The sequence below is a fragment of the Vidua macroura genome, chromosome 2, assembly GCF_024509145.1.
Source record: "Vidua macroura isolate BioBank_ID:100142 chromosome 2, ASM2450914v1, whole genome shotgun sequence".
Taxonomy (NCBI): domain Eukaryota; kingdom Metazoa; phylum Chordata; class Aves; order Passeriformes; family Viduidae; genus Vidua; species Vidua macroura.
Genome location: NC_071572.1, coordinates 99,244,423 through 99,264,851, shown reverse-complemented (window position 1 = coordinate 99,264,851; position 20,429 = coordinate 99,244,423). Strand labels below are relative to the sequence as shown.

At 36.6% G+C, this 20,429-nt stretch overlaps 1 protein-coding gene across 3 annotated transcripts in view; it reads right to left on the bottom strand.

The window, feature by feature from the left end:
* Positions 1 to 1,918: 1,918 nt before the first annotated feature.
* Positions 1,919 to 20,429, bottom strand: part of KPNA3 (karyopherin subunit alpha 3) — a 45,518-nt gene continuing 27,007 nt past the window's right edge. For all 3 annotated transcript variants that reach the window (XM_053969992.1, XM_053969994.1, XM_053969993.1), the window contains exons 7-17: positions 18,816 to 18,901; positions 15,766 to 15,852; positions 15,193 to 15,362; positions 14,019 to 14,063; positions 11,364 to 11,495; positions 10,101 to 10,229; positions 8,349 to 8,453; positions 8,145 to 8,216; positions 7,873 to 8,035; positions 6,876 to 6,970; positions 1,919 to 4,485 (exon numbers count right to left, since the gene is read on the bottom strand). In XM_053969992.1, the coding sequence (XP_053825967.1) occupies positions 4,387 to 4,485; positions 6,876 to 6,970; positions 7,873 to 8,035; positions 8,145 to 8,216; positions 8,349 to 8,453; positions 10,101 to 10,229; positions 11,364 to 11,495; positions 14,019 to 14,063; positions 15,193 to 15,362; positions 15,766 to 15,852; positions 18,816 to 18,901 (1,183 nt within the window). In that variant the 3' untranslated portion in view covers positions 1,919 to 4,386. The remainder of the gene's footprint in view (positions 4,486 to 6,875; positions 6,971 to 7,872; positions 8,036 to 8,144; positions 8,217 to 8,348; positions 8,454 to 10,100; positions 10,230 to 11,363; positions 11,496 to 14,018; positions 14,064 to 15,192; positions 15,363 to 15,765; positions 15,853 to 18,815; positions 18,902 to 20,429) is intronic.

The window sequence follows — 20,429 nt, the reverse complement described above, 5'->3', positions numbered from 1 at the left end:
CCAACCTTCATTTTAAAACAAAGAAATCATCTTCACATTCTTAGGTGTGATACACAAGGTTGCAATCTCTCCAACGTTAAAACCTTACAACTAAGGTTGGGAAAAAAATCAGCTTTTAGGTTCCTTTACAAACTGGGATGCTGCTCAAGAAAGCTGTATCATGAGTACATTTGAACACAAAGCTGCTCGTGTGCCTGCAGCAGCAGCTGGAGAGCTCCAGGCCAAGCCAGCAGCACGGAGCAGACCTGCCCATTACCATTTCTGTGGCAGGATGATGCACACACAAACCAGGATCTGGGAAGCAGAAAGTTGCTCTAGCTCCAAACTCTGCATCTTGACTCGAGGCAGTTTTCCTGAGCAGCCCCAAGTAACGTCCCAATCTGAAACAGACCTGTGCATCTCAGGCAGCTCCAGCTCATGCTGCGGTCAAGGTGACAGTGACAATCATAACAAACCCCTGCAGCAAAATCTCCCAAGGCTTTGCCTCCTGGAGCCCACAGTTTTCTACTGATCGGGTTTTTATCCTTTTCTTCCTGCAAAGGGCATCCTAATGGCTTGGCATAATTTGTTGTCCTACATATGTTTGAATAGAAGCATAATTATGCCACAAAAAGGAATACTTTTTATGCAACAAAATAGGAAGGAACACAACATACTGCATTTGGTGGAAAGGACTAGTTTGAATGACATTCAGAATCTAGAGGGCATTAGAGAAGAGGAAAATAACAAAGTGGGCCTCAACTATCACTGAGCACACTGAGATTTAAAAAAAAATCAATTAAACGTCTGCCTGTCGATGGCTCTTCTTACTCATTTCTCTGTTTAGCAGATCAAGCAAACAAAACGGAAGTGTCTGTACTTCTACAAGTATGGGGATCATTAAGATATCATCTACATTTTACTCTTTCTAAATAAGACATGTCTTAAAATAATGGATTACTTATTTCAATGTAGTGTTTTTCAAGTCTTTCAGGTAGGATCTAGAGGATGATTATCAGGTTGCAAAAACCCAACACAGTTCAGTTTGTCAACTGAAAGCTGAAGGAACCAAAGGATTAAACAGCTTTTGGAAATAGGAATTAGGGCCTTATGAAATCTTTGTCCTTTATATCCCCATGAACAAACATTTGTAAAGACTTAAATGCAGCACTGGAAGCTCATCGCTATCTCCCACCCGTGGAGACAGGGGTTTCTCCAGGTGGCTCAGCCAACTGAGACAGAGAAAAGATGGCAAAGCCACAGCTGCAGTCACAGGCACCTTTCAAACAGTTCAAGTGGTCTCCTTCCACTGGTGCTGTCCTGTAACTAAAGCAGGACTGTATTAATTAGGAGGCTGCTGGACAATGTAAGTCTCTGACACTTCCAAGTTGTTCTCAAGCAGCAGCCCAATAGGGTCACTTGTGCCAGGGGGAGGGATACTGGCTGAAGGGCTGTCCAGCCCAAGGCCAGTTTTGGTGCACACTCCCTCCCAACCCACACTGGGCAGGAGTTGGGCCTCCCTTGTGCAGCATTCTGAGTTTAAATTAACAATGAATCAGCAATCAGCCTTGCACCAAGAGCCTCAAAGGATGTTTCTGGAGGTAGAAGACGACTGTGGAAGTTCCTTGACACTCTTGGTCCACCTTCAAGCCTTTGAACAGAAGTCACTATTACAATAATTACATGGAACAGCTGCAGCCCACTTACCACAGCCCCCTGTACACACTTGGGAAACATCTCCATACAAAGTATAAAACTCCGTATCCAAAGTTTCAGAGATGACTGCATTAGCTTACTTTATTCATACTTGTAACATACTTCAAACTTTGATGCGGAGTTCTGCTAACTAATATCTAGTCAAAGACAAAAACCCCTAAATCGATCCATGAAGACTAAGCAGTTCCATAACCTTCAAAATAAGTTCTTGAATGTTTTATAGTATTTGATAGCAGCTTTTTATTGGTTACAAAACCTAAGCCCATATACAAAATTAGGAACACATTTAGATGCCTCTTTGAAAGAACGTTTTAGTCTATTTTAACTGATAGTTTAAAAAAATAATAAAAACAATGCAATTTAAAACACTGTTTTGAAAACGTAAAAGTGCAGCAATATACTTTGTTTCCTTTATTAACTATGAAATGGTGCAATCCCAATCAAAAGCTGATAAGGTCACAGCAGAAGGAACTGAGCAAGCACTTTGACCTGCCTTACCCAGTTCTCTGATGTTCACTTTTATTGTAATGCATTGAGTGCAAGAAAATGATCAAATCTTGACAGTAGAGGAAAACTGTTGTTTCAGCATCAATTTGAATGTAATCTCTAGAACAACAGTGAGTGTAGGCTGAATTGGGTATGCATCAGTCTATATGGCGTTCAGGAGACTAGACTGAATTAGAAGGGGAGAAATATTTGTTCACAATAACATCTGCTGGAATTCTAATTTCACAAAAACTTTGTGACCTTACCTAACTTTGACTTTTTATTGTTTAGTTTTTTAGCGAACACCACACAGTTTCAAGATTTTAGACTATAGTGTGTGAATAGGATGCAGTTACCATATGAAGCTTCAACTCAACTTCTGGGAAAAGAAAAAAGGCACAATGAACTTCAACTCAATTTTATGTGCACAAGAGTTGAAAAATCTGAGCCACCTTAAAGAGAAATTGATTCTAAAATTTATAAAACCTATAAATAATCAGAGGCCAAACCACTATATTAAAACAGATTATCTAGCAAGTAAAAATCTTGCAGTTTAAACATACACTTGTATCCAGCTGAGATACAAGACAACTCACTCTTTAAAGTGGCTCCACCTTGGCAGATATATATTTAATGAATGCACACCTGCTATGTGTTGTTCATCAGTGGAAAAACAGCTGATCCACAAAGCTCTGATGGCATCTGTCCTTATCTTCATCACAGTAAATACAACCCACATCCAATAACTAAATTAGTTTAGATTTTTCTATCCCTTCACATCAATGCATTGGGAAATTACACCCAGTAAACAAGAGCAACAAAACCAGTTTGTGTGATAGCTTACAGAATTTCAAAATTACCGATCTTCGCCCCAGCAATACCAAAATCCCTTTCAAAGTGACTGGGTCAGGCGATCTTCCAAAAGCAATGACTTCACATACCTTAGAGAAAGTTATTTAATGTGCGCTGCACATCAGGTTTATGCTGAGTAATGGCAGCTTCGATACAGCCTCACATATCAACCAGTTTGTATGTTTTTAATCACATGAATAAGATTTGAGACTAACTTGTGAATTATTCTTCCAATACTCCAAGAATGAAGCTTTTATGACGCTTCTAAGTAGTTGCTGGTTTGTTGCCAACCACATCATCATAAGCACTGGTTACTAAGTAAAAAATAGTTTAAGACTAAATTACAGTAAACATGAAAGCTCCACAGTTTAAACCCAATATAAATCAACCATATCCAATTATCAATTTAAAACAGAAGATATTGACTACTGAAAGTTGAAAGCAAGATTCTTTTTAACTAATACATTTTTGGACAGAATTTTTTTTCTACAGTCTGGGACTCTTGCTTTCAGCTTAAACAGAGTTCAAGTCCATAACAGGTTGTAGCTCAGGTAAAATACCATGCACAGCATTTGATTACTTCAAAACAGCAGGAACACACAGGCTGAAGTGAGTGGTCAAATAGGGCTCGCTGTTCTCAAAAATTAGGTATAATGGCAAAAGCTTTACCAGTCCAAATCTACAGTTCATTCTCCAACCCTGGTTTCTGAGGCAGTTAATGAACACACATCAATTACTGATAGCTGAAGTAGTTTTTTTTGTTTGTTTTAAACTGAAGTGTTTAATCAATTGCCAAGTGTTGTGTTTCTATAAGTTACTTTTATTTCAGTTTCACCAATGAAACTCATTTGGCTTGCATTTTTGAATCTATTCTTCCACATAAAGTTTATGAAAATATGTTTGTGGAGGACGATGGTGAAGGCTCAGAGCAAACTGGGCCCCTGTAAAGTCTTCCAAAATGTATGCATCATACCAAAGTGTCTTGATCCACAGTGCACCATTTTTCCAAAGAAGCTACTTTTCCGTGGAAAGCCAGTGTGCCACCACTATGGAATATTCTTAACAAAACTGCAGGTTGCGGTCATCAGCATGTGGCACCAGGAAAAAGGCAAAAAAAGGTAGATGGGACTGTTAAAAAGAATTCTGAAACAGTTTAAGAGATCATGCATATGCATTTACAGTCCATGTGATAGTGATGTTTGGCAACTGCAAAGTGACCAATACATGGCTTGCTTTAGAAGCATCAAAACGAAGAGGCATGTGTGTCTTGGAGCCTTTTGTTTCTTCACTTGGTAGCCATCTGGTGGTGCTTCGTACTGGTGTGGGACAAGAGAAGCTGCACTTTTTTTGAACTTAAAAATTAAATTCTTTTGTTTGAAGGTTGGCCGTTGGGTCGAAGTTGTAAGTACCTCCTTGAGTGGCTTCAGGAATGAGACTGGGGTCTTCATCGATCTACAAAACACAACAGCAGAAACACATGAGAAGCTGATTTCCTGCATGATTGGGTACACAGAGAAGAAGTTCACAAATGTTCATGTTTTCTTTTTTTTTTTTTTTTAATATTATCGCAGTAAAATTAGATTCCATTTTTCCAATTAAATTCCCCAAATATATTTAAAAAGAACAACACATCAACTCTGTTCTAATACCATTAGGGAAACAGAAAATTGTTAGGGACAGTGTTGCTGTTTGGTCAAAGCAGTTGCTATTTTAGCTGTGCAGTTTAATTTTCAGTGCCAATTTTTGGTACTTCTGGACTTGGCTAATCACTAGTTGTGGATTCCAAAATTAGTTTTGTACTTTCTCCCATTTTCTTTCAACATGAAAATATATTTTCATCAGCAGCTGATAGAAATACTTATATAAAGCTTAAAAGACTTCTTAGTATCTCCTATCAAAATCTGAAGGATTTAGAACTCATTTCAGCACAGTTTTATATAGGTCTCATAAGCAATCTGAATTTGGTTTTACATCGACAGTACTTCATTGCTCTATGGATACAGAGTGAAAGGAATCAGCAGCCAACGTCATCCAGCTTCCTCAGAGCTTTTAGAATTTGATATTTACAGCCTCAAGGAATAGCAAATAACATGGTCAGTAAACAACAAAATGCACCACTTCAAACTCTACCCATTCTCCTGCAAATCACCAGCTGCACTGTTCTCTGAGCCTCATTTGAGATCATATGTCATTCTGAAGCAGGAAAGAGCCCTTGTGTGAGGGGTCTGAACAGCTTTCTGAGACCTGGCCTTGCAGTAGTGCACACATCAGAACTGACTCATCTAAAATCTTTCTCTTTACTTTGGGTGACACTATCTAAAGCAGGGGGAAGAGACTGAGGCCTTTTGTGACCACAACAATCTGCACATCATGCCCACATGATGACTGAGTCTGGTTTCAGAATGTTTCGCAAAATGCTTTTGTTTTGATAAATCAGCACTTCTGCCTTCTGCAGGGATACTACAAAGTAACCCCACCTAAGATCACCTGCCTTTAACATAAAAAACTGAAGTCAGGAAGCTGTTAGTGCTGGTCCTAAAGTACAGGCTGTGCACTTTACAGGGTTCAGCAACGGAACAGACGGGATTCGCAATGAACGGACATCAAGCAGCCAGCAACATCTCATGAGAATACAGAAGATCCTGAAGTGACAGAAGGCAAGAACACTCCTGGACAGTCCATCATAATACCGCCAGTCAGGTTACCAAAACCAATCTCTTGTCTCCCTGGAACAATTACGGAATTCCTACAATTTTGAGTTTCAGAAGCTCCAGAAAACATAGTAACAATATAATAATCTGAAAGAAAGTCCTGCTCTTGAACAGGCATATTCAGCCCACCAGGTATAGATTAAATTGTGTTAATGTAAAAAGTAAATGCACAAAAGCAAGTACTAACCTCAACAGTGATATTTTTCCAACCACATCAACCTGACTGTGCTCTTCAGTTAGACACAGAAGTTTTAGAGTCTCTATGAAGACTCTTAAGACACTGCTCACAGAATCACGGGCATAGGGAACTTTTCACCTTATCTTTTCACCTTAACTTTTCACCTTAACTTTTCACTTATCTTAACCTCTGGTGACTAACTTCCCAATCACATGATGGACCCATGAATTGAAAATTACCGAGTCCTGAAGTTAGAGCTGGCATTTAGAGAGTTCAGTTTAAGAGAAGAACTGAAAACATAGTTCTACTAGGCTGTAGAACTACAGACACCCTGGAAAGCCTAGAAAAGGTAATTTGTCTTCGATTTGTCTTCGAACTGCATGTTGAAGTGCTCCTCAGGAACTCACAAGCAGCCAGTAGCAGGAGGAGCTAGAATCAGAGCATCAAAATACCTAACCTGGGTGCAACAAAATATTGGATGGTCTAGATCAAACAGCTACAGAAAGTGTTAATAGTTTTGATGACTCTTTTCACTGCAGAATCCAGACTGAGCAAATACAGAATTGAAATACAAGAATTTATCTGAAAGTAAGGATGCACTGCCCCTTTCAAAGACTGATGTATGACAAAATAAAAAGGAGAGAAAATAAAAAGGAGAGCCAGAGAACTGTTCAGATTCTAATCACAAGTAATTACACGTCAATCTGACAACATTAAGTGAGCATTTGTTAGGCAAAACTAGAGTAGTCCTCTAGATTTTGCTGAAGAAAAGTCCTGGTATTGAGAAACTCTTCAAAGACTTTAAATTGAGGGAAACTCTACTGAACAAGGATCAGGAAAACTGACTTTGGAGATAATGTATGTTCATGACCACTGGACCTGAGGAACAGAGACAATGTACTTAATAAGCTAAGAGCACAATGCATATACTTTTCCATCTTTAGCATACTTACATCATCACCAGAGAAATATTGATCTATAATTTCAAATGCTAGTTTATAAATGTCTTCATTCTCGTGCTGTTGCAAGGCTTCAATTTTCTCTAATCCTGAATAAAAGAAAATGGAAAAGAGTTTTGTAAGATTAAACCAGAGTTACTGACTACTTAAAAAAATAAGAAAAAAAATTAAACATTACTACTGAAACATGCTAGAAAAGATGTAGCTCAGTTTGAAAATATGATCTACACAGCAGTTATCTTTGTCTCCAAGAGGAAAGAGAAGTAGTTTGTGAACTCTATATGCCAGAGAATATGCCATTTCATGAACAATGGATTGTGGAGTCTTGTCTTCGTTTAGATAAAACTCTTTATTTTTTAAAACTTCTGTCTACTACGTAACTTTTGTGTTAGTCGTTGTGCTTTCTATGTAACCCCAAAAAGAAGTGGCTACATTTGTGTATTGCCTGTAAGTTTAAAATAGCAAAGTGACAAAGCAGCTAAAAACTAGTCCCATTTCCAAAATGGATATATAATAACACAAGGGAAAAGCTTCCAGTGCATTATGTCCTCTAGTATCTCTTTATTATAATACATTAATTAGCATACATTACAACTTGGATTGTGATATTGAAAAGACTCTTCATCCTGCTTTGCTCTGTAATGAAATTATGATCCTTTAACTGCTTCCAAGGCAATGAACTAGAGCAAGAATTGTGTGTTTTACCACAGGACAAAGTATGTGCAATTATCAAATGAAAAGAACTACAATTCTCATTGAAACCTAAAAAATACCTATGCTACAGAAAGCTCCCTCAACAATTGCCTCTACACAGCCATCTCCAAACTGAAATAAACAGAAAAAAAAAGGTAACGTCTCTCATTAAGAAGTCTCCCTTGTTTACTCAAATAGCCCATGTTAAATAACACTACAGTAAACATCAACAGCAGCAAGGGGAAGACAGAATAACATCCAGCCAATTAAATTTTTTAAAAGCCTAGTAAGCTCTTACCTCCGCACTCTTCTATAATTTCAGCTATTGTGCTAGCCTCATCACCAGCCATTATCAGGATGTTTTTCAGGCCATCCAGCACCACCTGCACCACTTGAGAATCCTTTACTGACAGTAGATTGCAGAACGGTGGGATTACATTTTGTTGAACAAGGTATTCAACCTAAATAATTAAAAACAAACAAAAAAAAATGCTTTCAACATTATGCTTCTTACATAAATGACTGCATATGCAACATTTTAGTGACAGCTTGAAATCCTGCTAGACATACCTGATCTTTTCTCCCACTTATTGTCAAATTGCTAATTGCCCAAGCAGCTTCCTTTTGTGTCCCGAAGTCCCCCTGAAAAATAAAATTAATAGCTCATTAAAATCAGCATGGAAACATCTGTCAAACTTATTAAAAATCACAAACTCCTCATGTCAGATTTATAAAAAGAGGATGACAACTTGCATAGCTGATAGCTTGACTGACCTTAGCCAGCTGGTGTATGATCATGGGGATTAGCCCAGCATCTATTACAGCCTGAACTTGTTGCTGGTTTCCTGCTGTGATATTGGAAAGGAACCAAACTGCTTCCTATAATGGAATAAAGCAAAAAAGCAAAGCACTTTCAAAAACTAGTCAGCAGATGAAAAAAAGAACTCAACCAAACCTGACCACCTCAAAACCTAAAATCATACGATGAGCAATTACTAAACAGGCCTCCTCCTCAGTAGCACTTCTAGCACACAAACTTTTATTGCACTGCGAAAGACAACAGGGAATCAATGTAGAATTAATATGCTTGATTCACAGGGCCAGATTCTCTCTCACACAAGGATTGTCTCCATACATCAGGAGTAATACTGATGTAAGCCTTATATCCACTTTGCACTGCTGGAGTCACAGACAGGCTTTAAACTTTCAATCAGTTTTATGAGCAAAATAGGAAAAACTGGTAAAGCATCAGAAAAAAAAGGACTTGTCCTGTAATCCTACTACTGACAGCTCAGTAGTACCTTTCTGCTATGATAAAAGAAAGACCATTTCCATTTTCTTTGTGTAACATGAAGTGGTGTCCACAAATCTCATTCAAGTATCACACATGATATTCTGCCCTGTGACTTTGCTCAGCAGTTACTCCCTTCAGGAGGTTCATCTACATAGCTACCACCTATCTCATGGCAGCTATAAATTCCCAGTTACAAAGGGGGATATTTGTCATGACAATTCAGAACATCTTAAAAAGGCTTAAGTAAAAGATGTGGCAAGTAGGCAATTATGAAGGTCTGCAGGAAAAAATAGGTTTCTCCTATTTTAGGGACTCATATCTTGCTTTTGTTACTATTTGCCTCTCACAATATAAACTTGAAACAAAACTCAAAGCATTTCTGGACATCTTTTTTTTTTTTTTTGTACAAAAATAATTCCTTGGCCTTCAAAAGAGCTCTTCATCACTCTTTTGTAAGAGTTAAGAGGGCAGGCAAAAATAAATTACATCAGTTTGACTGTCAAAGATAACTTCTTCAGAGATCTTTACAGCTGACAGGGCCTGAAGAAACAGAGATTCCTCACAAATAGATTTCTCCTCAATGATACACTATATGGGGGAATTACATAATCTAAATAAAAAAGCCTTCTCCTCTGCCAGACCATCTCTGCAATGGAAGATGGCACAATGACTAAAAAAACCCAAATAACATGAAATACAGCTCTGGAAAATGAGGCACTGATCATTTTCATCTCCCTGTTCCACCCAATCCTTGCAGCAGTGAAATTATTTCTGCCAAAAGGAAGGAGATTGCAGAGACAATTTTCAGGAAAGAACAGTGATACATCCTTCTTCCTTGAAGGTGAAGATGAACAAGTGAAGAAACTTCATTATGAAAAGGTGAAGTGGGAAAGCTGGATCAGTCTTATGCAACTCACTGGACTCAACTAAAATTATGAAAAACAGTAACCGAAGTTAGCCAGTTACTCACTTTGCAAACAAAAAGTATCTCACTCCAAAGCAAAACCCTTCAGTCCTCCCAGAAAGCACTAGGCATCAACACCAATGCATGGAGACTCACTATGGCTGTTTGGTTTCAGTCCTAATTAAGCACCAGCCTCAAAGGCTGTATCTTTATATAAAGTTGCTCACATGCCGGAAATAACAGCTGTAGGAAATTCTTCTGTAACATTCCACAGGCTACTGTTATATTTTTTTTTAAAAATACTAAGTTAGGAAGAAGCAAATCATACCTTGTTTATCTTCTCTTTTGGATGCGTCAGGAGATGTGGGAAATAAGACAAAACATCACAATTGAGAACAACTTGTGTCTGCTCATCTGTACCAGTTACTATGTTGCCTACTGCTCTCAGTGCTGCTGTCTGAATATCCAAAGTGGGAAGGAAAAAAAATTGCATGTTAAAGACATTGCTGTTACTTACACTATAACAAAGAGCATTTTAAGATATCTCTGTATAAAAACACATTGCAAAATACAATTTAGCACTTCATCCTCTGAGCTACATCAGAAAAATGGAATCAAAAAACATAGCACATCACAGAATAAATGCACTGCAGCTCAACTCAGAAAGCGCAAAGATTAGAAATTAAAATAATATTAAAACCTTAGAAGATTAATTCATCATGTACCTGATCTGTGTTAAAATTCCAACAACAGCTTTTATGTCTGCTTCTATCTCTATGTCTGCTCACTTCTCCATTCAGCTCCCCACTAGGGCATTCAAAACCTCACAACTACTTACTGAGTCTCAGGTGATTTCAGAAATGGACTTTACATCTTTATGTACTGGTCAGAAAATGCTTTACAAGTGACAGAATACTGGAGAGACTTCTTTCATCAAGTGAACTAGTCTGACAAATTTCAAGACAGCCAAATCTCATCCAGCGTGCAAACGAAACAAACATGTCAAATGCACAGATACACAGAAGAGCTCCATATTACAGCAGATGGGCCATAAAAACCCCAGTACACATTATCTAGCTTTTAGTTTCATATTGTCTTTAAAATTAATCAAGTAAGCCCAATTAACAGCTAATTAGAAATTTACTATACTAAAAGGACCCAGCATTTGCAAATATTTCCATACTCTAAAGGTTCCAAAATATTGATTTCCATGAACTAGATAGAACATGCACAACCATGTATGCAGCACCAGAAAGAGTGAATATTACTTGAATTCTGGAAAACATAAAATCTGCTGTCATTAAATATTTTAGGACTACAAAAGGAAGGCATCCCTGGTAATCACATAACAGAAGTTAATGTTTAACCTGTCACTACTTAAAACTGTGTTAGTACTGTTTTGCTTGAGTTTTCTTTCTTTTTAATATGTTTTTCCCCAGTGTAGTTAATATTTTTTCTTCAGTTTTACCTGCACAAAATGTAGCCATAAATGTTCATCTCACTAACTCCACTAATAAATACTGTAAGGCACATTTTTTTTTTAGCAAACAGCATACAAAGGACTATTCAAACACAACTGAATCAGACTTACTTGAACTTTAACCTCCTGATGACTCAAAAGGGGAACTAGAAAAGGTACAACTCCCGAATCAATCACCATTTGTATCTGTTCATTTCCACCATCTGTTAAGTAGGACAAAGCCCAAACAGTGTCCACAAGAATCTACAAATTGGAGAGAACATGGTTTACACGTTGAACAGAAAAATTCATATAATGAAGGCTTAATTTAGTGAACAACATTCTACTTATCTGGGGGTGGAGAGGGGAAAACATGCAATTTAGTTATAGGAAAAACTTAAACATTATTGTGATGAGACCTAATCAGTAATATGTTAGATTATCATGCACAACTATGAAAACCAGGGCCATTTGTTCCATCAGAGTAATTTCTGTATGTCCTCTCAATTTCCTTTTCAATTAATACCACAATTTGGTGCATAAAGTGACAGCATATATCATTTCACAAAGGTAAACTGTTGGGCTTAATTTGCATTTCCAAGATAGACAACCAACTCAGGTAAGTAGATGTGCTGCAGAAAATACCAATACAGCTTCCTTAGCATAGCTGTAATTTGTTAAATGTGCTATCTTATGATTATGGAATACATAAATTCCCTTAAGTCTCTAATCCATCTGACACCTTCGCATTTCTGATCCATAGTGCAGTTCTAAAGTGAAACTGCAAACAAGTCGGGTTATATGCCTTTTCCTGCCTTCATATTAAGAATAAAAAACACAGCAAAGGAAAGGAGTTCTTATACCAACTTAAGGAGTGGCAACTATTGTAATGTGGCAACTGTTGAAGTGTTCAAGCAAAGCAAAACCCACAGAGAAATGCCTATCATGCAGGGCCATCTGAGAATCTTAAAAGAAAAAAAAAATCACTGATGACTTGATAAGGATAATTAGAAAGCCTTCAAAAATAGACAGGTACAAAAGTTAGTCATTGAAAGGTAGTACCTGAAGCAGAAACAAAGCCAGCAGAGAGGGATATCACATCACATAGAGATGATGTTAGGAACTGCAGGAAAAGAAGTCTGGACCCCACTAAGGACATAATCTGTTGAGATACCTAGATCTAGCCTACTTTTAAAACAGATAGCCATTTAAAATTTCCAGTTATGAGAACAGCTGAATACTGCAGTTCTAGAACGCAGGAAGGACTTTACAGCCCTGACCCACAGGCTGCAGCCACCCAGCTCCGGATGCCAGCCAGCACAGCCCAAAGGCTTTCCTGCCACAGCCTGCTGCTGCCCTCACCTCCTGTGCTGCAGGGACAGCAGAACGTGCTGCAGTGGAGCCACTATGGCAGCAGAAGCAGTGAGAGATGGTGCCTCACCAGTTTGCTGCCCCACAGCTCTGCTGGTGACGAGAGCAGCAGCCGCCAGAAGCGCTCACAGGACTGTGGGCTGACCTACCTGCATCACTGACTCATCTCCAAAGATAGGTTTGCTGCTCCAGTATGGAGAGGCTGGGACCAGACTGGTACCTCCAAACTAGCACCTGACTCTCAGGATCAAAATGACAGACACCCTAATTGAGATCAGTCAAAACCTGGCATCACAGTCTCATACCTACATCAATAAGCTCTCATACAATCATTGCTTGCAAAAAGCTTTAAAATTTTGCAGAGAAAAAGCGCCTACAGGTTAGAAGAATATTTGGTTTTGCAATGAATTCCGTTCAGCTTTGTCCGAATTACTCATTGAAAAGTCACCATGTGCTGTCTCCCACTCACATTACACTGGGAAAACTCTGGCAAAATCCCAGCTTAAACTGTACAAATATTTTGTGGAGACAAGCCCACTTCACCATTAAAAAAGCAGCAGAAACACTGCTACTACAGTGTTGAACTAACAAATGACAGTCCCACTGATCTCAGGCTTTATTTTATCCCCAAACCCAACACAAGGGTTCAATTCCTTCTTCCCTAAACTAAAGGATCACTACAGGGATTACAAAGTATTGATAGAAGGAGGAGAAAAACAGCTCAATATCCCTCACTTACACACATCTTTTTCTGAAGTCCCAATGTATAAGGCTTCATGAGGTAAATCCACTCCCTAAGACATTACTTGGAAAAACACAGGTGAACTCATGATTCAGGAATGTGGGAAGTACTGATGGTTTAGTATTAAAAACTTGAAGGTTGTCAAAGGTGCCACAAAACAATAGTTTATTGTTGTTTGTTTAAATATATTTTCATATGCGATTTCTTGAATTAAACGTTGCAAAGTCAGGCACCCAACAGGTTACAGAAGTCCTGTTTACCCTTATGATCACAATATTTTACTGGACTGATATACAGAATTACATGTAATTTTTTTACACATATTACATATCTATGCAAAACTATAAACTGGGGCAGAATTAAAGTGCAGCTGATGGTAAAGCTGACACTTTAATTTTCTAGTGCTCAATTCAAGATAGGATCTTTTAAAGCTATTTCAAATGTACAGGATAAAAAATGCCATCTTCTACAAAAGGTATTTCAGAAATGGTATTTGCACTTTCTTTTTCATGCTCTGAATGGCTACAATCACATATTTAATTATGCATTTATGACTTAATTATACATAAATTAACACACAAACCCAAATTTACTACTCTTAACAAAATCTTGCAGCATTATCTTTCTAGAGAAAACAAAGAATCTAAATATCTAAAACTTTAGAAATTACTTACGTTTATATCTGTATGGTAAATGAGAACACACAATGCTGGCAAAATCTGAAAAGAAGTTAATCAGTCATTACAGTAGAACAACATTGGTGGTAAAATTATGAATCCAAGTATTGCAATCACAAAACTTAGCTTGAGTCTGCTTTAGCATATTGTAATCACACACTTCCCAGCAGCTGGTCATTCCTTCAAAGTATGTATAAAAATAACTGTATTATCTGTATTTCAATTTTGTGTAAATATGAGACAGTACGAGATTCCAGACACAGAATGTAGACTGTATTTTGAGGGAAAACAAGCAAATAACAGAGATAAGATACCATGCTGCTACTTTAAAAGCTTTATTATCACACACAATAAAAATTATTAGCCTAATATCAATATATAAACCTCTTGGATTAAAGTTTAATTTTTTTATAATCACAAATGGAGAAAATATAAAATTGGGCTGTGATAAAACTGCTTTGAACAGAGTGTTTTATTTTGTAAAGCATTACTTGCAAAAGTTTCCCTGTTTCTCTGCTTCATTTTTAAAATTTCATAAAGGTTTAGCTGTTAACAGTAACATACTTCACATGGCTTCAAAAACTGTACCTACACTTTTGAATTTATCTTAAAATCAAGAACTTAGAATTACAATTCTAGTCTAATAGCTCCATTTTACTAACTGTGCTGATGCTATGAAATGAGCATTTGCTTGGTTCACCAGTTTAAAAGGATTTTCAGGATTTCTGCTCAGGCTGGGACTTGTCATTGACTGCATGTGCACACAGACTCGAAACACAAACCACACTACATACCACAGTTTACTTACACTTCCTCTTGCTGAAAATAATCACATCTGAATTCTTCTACGTACAAAATCACATTGTAGCTTTTATTTTTTTTATTGAAAACATGTAATTCTGAGTATTTTAATGTTTCTAGTGTTTTAATTATTTTGTTGTATAGCTCATCACTTTAGTCTTAACTCAGTTTCAGACGTTACAAATATCTTTATTACAGCTGTAGCAAGAACCATCAAATTGGTCAAATTATTTCATCTAACATATGATAGAGTGGCACAACACATGTGCAGCGACAAAAAACATGCAAAAATTCATAGTATGACAATGTAAAACATTTGGCCTCCAGCCCAGAGAATAAAACATTATCTGTCTCATAATTCTTTATTTACCTCCTGAACTGTCTCCATAGGCGGTGGGGGGTCCTTATTCCTGCAGAGATTTACAATGACCCATGTGACGTTCCGAAGGAAGGTGATGGGAATGGAGGGATTGATGAAGGACAGAAGAGGTTTGACAACTCCCAGTGATATGACATAATCTCTACACTGAGGACCATCACCTACAGAAATGAAAATTGTTGCAAAAGAAATTACATTAAAAATGGAAAATCTTGAAATGTATGCAATGACATGTTGGGATACTGAAATTCTATGTTTCCTCACCAATAGTCTACTACTAAAAGGTCATATTTAATTCAATATACATACATAAAGTTATGTATGCATATTTTAGGAAACACAAAATTTATCCTGTTAATACTTTTCATAGCAAGTGATAATATTATTTAGAAAAAAAAGAGGAGGTACATATGTAATTCTGGCCATATTATACACTTTAAAAAAACTGTATCAAGACACAGAATTCAGAGGAAACATAGTCTCTTATGATAATGCCAATGTTCAAAAAGTCAAGTTCTAAAATGAAACGTTCCCTGAATTTAAATCATTAAAACAGCAAATTACCTATAATATTTCCGAGAGCCCAGACAGCTTGCTCACAAACATTCTGGTGTGGTGAATGAAGTAGTCTCAAGAAGAGGGGTACTGCATCTGCAGAATGCAAAGATTTGTTTAATGCTGGATCTTGGTACATGAGCAGCATGTTCACTGATTTACACAAAACACATTCTCCACCATGCCTTATAAATGTTTCTATTATGAAGGGTGCACAAAACCTGAGTTGGACATTTCTATATATATCTAGAGAAGGGAAAAATAGACTTGAGAACAGAATTATTAATCATCAGTGCCCCACATATAAACATTTCCCCCTATTTCTCAAAATGATAGGTAGACCCTCAAGTATGCAGGCGTGAGATTTCACATCCCAGTAATTCAGATTTTCCAGTTATCTCAGATCACAACACATACCAAGCAGAATGACATGCCTACTTGTGCAAACGTGCTTCATGTCCTGACTTTAAGAAAATAGCTTCCTCCCAAGAGATGGCTATAGTTAGTTTCCATATGCAGTGAAGATTTACATCCATCTGCCAGTCCCAAGACACGTTTTAATTTGCTCTTATATAATGCCAGCAACATTCCAAATTAAGGAAGTGGTACTTATTTTAGATATCATTCTCTCTGGAATTAAATATATTTGATAGAGCTAAGGAACCATCCCACTACTATGCCCATGCACTGTTTTCCTTCAGACAACCCATACTGTTTGAAAGACAGTAACTCTTGCAGCAATTTTAAAAATCTATATATGATCATAGTAATCCTATAGTCTGAATAAACTATATACTTTTATATACTGTTATATATACTATTAAAGAGTATTTTTCTTGCAGAAATAGCTTCACAATTTTTTTAAAAGTGCAACACAGTTTGTGAGCAACTGTGAATCAATATTGTGTTGATAATGTAAAGTGATAATAAGCCAAAAAAATTCAGATGTATTGTCCTGGAAAATACAGAGCTATGAAGAACAAAGACAACATAAAATTCCTTCCCCACCCCAAAGGAGTGATTCAGCCACTGCCTATAAATGATAAGCAGGGACAGCAACACACTGTTGCTTAAGAACACTCACTATTGTAATAAAATCATCCCACTTCCATTAGCTCAAGTGGAATATTTTAGCTTCCTTCTCAGCAATTACTGAGATTACAATTCAGCCATACATGCATTCAACATTTTTTGGAGAAGAGGGTCAACTACGTAGTTTATATTACACTGCAATCCTGGTATGCTTTCAAAACCAGGAATGAAGTTATTTCATAAGAGCACTCAGGCAGGAGGACAACCTGAGAGAGCATGAGGTGAGGTTAACTGACCTACCACTCTCAAAAAATTAATTATTCCTGCTCCAAACTGGTTCCTGCCAAGAGCTATTCTGTGCATTTAGTACTTCTCTTTTGCTGGACCTTCCAAGTACCATCTGTCCCTTCTGATTGCAGGAGGCTGCCTTCTTTTGTATTAAGGCTGCATCAGCCTCTTCTGTAGCTGCAAGGGTCTATTGCTTTGTTTCCTCAAACCCTTTCTTATCTAAAGGGAGAAGAGCAGGGAGACTGTTTTCCCTTGGTCATCTCCCAGTCAAAGCAGCATGACTGGGCTAAACTTCATCCGTTTTCTCTTCATGAGTAAAATGCTTTTTGATTCTCTGAAGTCATTTAGCACATTTTCTTCTTTTCAAGCATTAACTAAACAGATTTTGGGAGAAACATGTCCCAGCTTGAACTTCTAGTAATTGTTCAGGTAACAATAATGCTTTTGGTTGTGCTATACATACTTTTATTCCACTTTTAATTTTTACTTTGAGATTTTTTCCAGATTTTTTCCTGCAAAGCTAATACTATAAACATCCTTTCTGTTCACTTCATTCAAACAGGACAACATTGTGTGACACAAAAAAGAAAGAAAACAATGACTAACCAATGAACAAGTTGAGAAAGAAGAAAAAACTTGGGAGTAGATTTTCAAAGGTACTTAGACACCAAAAAAGCAATCTAAAAACAGAGGTGCCCAAATCACATCAGAAGTTTTTGAAACAAAGTCAAGATATTAATTTTTTTTTTTTTGTTTTAAAGCCTTTGGATTTTTATCCAAAGCTCATTTTATCTAAATATTATTTTGGATAATAATAATAATAATAAACAATAATCATAATCCAATATCTTAAATATACAGAATCTAATAATTATTCAGTTATTTTATTAGCCATGAAAACATACAAATCAGCATTTTAATTTGAAATGCAGGTTCATACACTAAAAAAAAGATTCAAATAACTAAGTCATAATTTTCCCATATAAAAATGAGAATATGAGTAAGTCAAGACAGCTTATTATATATTTGCTTATCTATAATCTAGTGTTTAATGACAACATATTGTATTTAGCATAACGGTGATTGTTTTAAGATAAGTATGATGATCCATAAAAGCGATAGATATAATGATGAAAACATTATTTTATTAATTCAGCTTCATTTGACTTTAGAGTTTCTTTCCTTTCTCACAGTCTGGTTAAACAAGAAATGAAAGCAGCTCAACAAACTTGTGTGTACAGGAGATACGAATCATACAGACAAGGAAAGGATGGTAATTTTCTTAATAATGTATTTAATGTGCAACCTTACATAACTGTATGTATTTAACAACTTTAATAAGATTTATGAACACACCTTTGAGGCAGAAAGAATTAATTCCTAACTTACGTGTTAGCCACAGAGCAATTAATGGCACATGATTTCAGAAATCAAACCAAGAACGAGAAAGAACTTAGATTTTTGTGATAGTTATTGTATCATCTGTCATTCTCTATCTTCTTTATGGGAAACCCTGTCTGGAATCCTTAACATCAATTGTTAGTAACAAGCAGATTTATGTTTAAGAGCAAATGTAGAAATCTTTCAGAAATCTTCGCTAAATCTTTAGGACAAGCATATATTTATTACTTTAACGGTATTGATAAGAAATGGCAGTCGTTATCCAAATACTTTCTTTTTCCCACAATATCCACCCCCACTGCCTCCTCCCCAAAAAAAACCAAAGTTGTAATACTTACTCGACTGTACAACAGCTTGAGTCTGTGCAGAAGTGCCTGATGCTATGTTAGTCAATGCCCATGCAGCTTCAAATTGTAATGAAGGACTGTAATGAAAGAATTTTATACTACTAAGTTGAAACATGATCTGAAGACTATTTTATGGTTCATTTAAATATTGCTAGCCATATCCATAAGAAATACTCTACATTTAGGCAGTACCACTGGGCTAAAATTTAAAAAACTCCCAACATCTAAGCCTGCACTTTTCAGGGGAAAAGCTGTAAGAAAAAAGAGATCTTGCATTCTGTGACCTTCTGTAAATGACGGTCACCTTCTGTGACCATCCTTCACTCTGAATTAATATTAGTAACAAAAAAAAAAGCCAACCAAACAACCAGTTAAACTTGATTCTTCCAACATTACATTCCAGATCAAGTGCAAGCTGGTATACTTGCACACAGACATTTTTCTGCACCATCACTGACAGGTGAAATATCTAGAATCAGTAAGAAAAGACAGTATCACACCTGTCTAAATACAGATAAAATTAGTTGCAAATGTCATGAAACCTGGGAGAACATCTCCAAGATGTCTTCAACTGTTGTCTATGCCAACAGCAGTTTAGTAAAACAGTTTGCATGAAAACTGCTGTTCAAGCAAATACTAAAAGTTAAGAGTTCTACAAGCTACAAAAGAGTTTACAGCCCATGGTCATTAACACCACTATAAGTGTCTGGATTTAGGAAGAACAGAGAATATTTACTGTTAGGTGACTGTTTCATTTCCATGGGTTTTGTATCTTTTTCAGTCATGTTTTATACATAGTTGTAAGTACCTGCTTCTTTTAAACTTTTTTGTGTATTAATTTCTAAAGCAATTTGAGGTTTTATTGGCGACGGGATTGCAAAATAATTAAACAGGAGATAAAAACAAATCACACCTGTCAGCAGCTACCTATAAACCTTTAAATCTGGGGATCAAGTGTATTATAACTCTAGTTTTAGGTTAGTCCCTTTTTTCTTTCTCTCATGTTAAGCTTTCAAGTATAACATGAACAACAGCTTTAATGATTTGTTATGCAAAGTCTTTTCAGAGTTGAACTCTGCTAAATATTATATAGCAATCACAATTGAAAGGACTGCTTAAAAAAACTGTTGAGTTCAATTTTGAAAGACTTAGTAAACATTTACAAGGGTAAATCAAACAAAAACTAGCAAAAGATTCATATTTGAAAGAATTTTCAAAGCAATGAACCATCTACTTCTAGAGCAGACAAGCGTTCATGACCGATTTTAAAATTCTTTCCTGATTTGAATGTTATTGTCAGCTGCCTTCTAAGCCACTGTTTTGTTAAACAAGCTAGGAAAAAACCCTACTTGCAGTTCATAGTTTTGCAGCTATCACAATATACCAAAAATACCACTACATATTTTTGAAGTTCCTAGCTCTCATAGCTGCAGAAATAACATTGAAAATGGAAATACTTGAAATACATTAATATCTGCCTGAGATCAAAGACAGGCTAAAATATTTACCTCAATTGTGTAAATCCCTATCTGTCTGAATCAGGGGCTCAAGATTTGTTGAATATGGTGTGTTTTGTTTCTTACATGTCATTAAATGCTTGCAGCT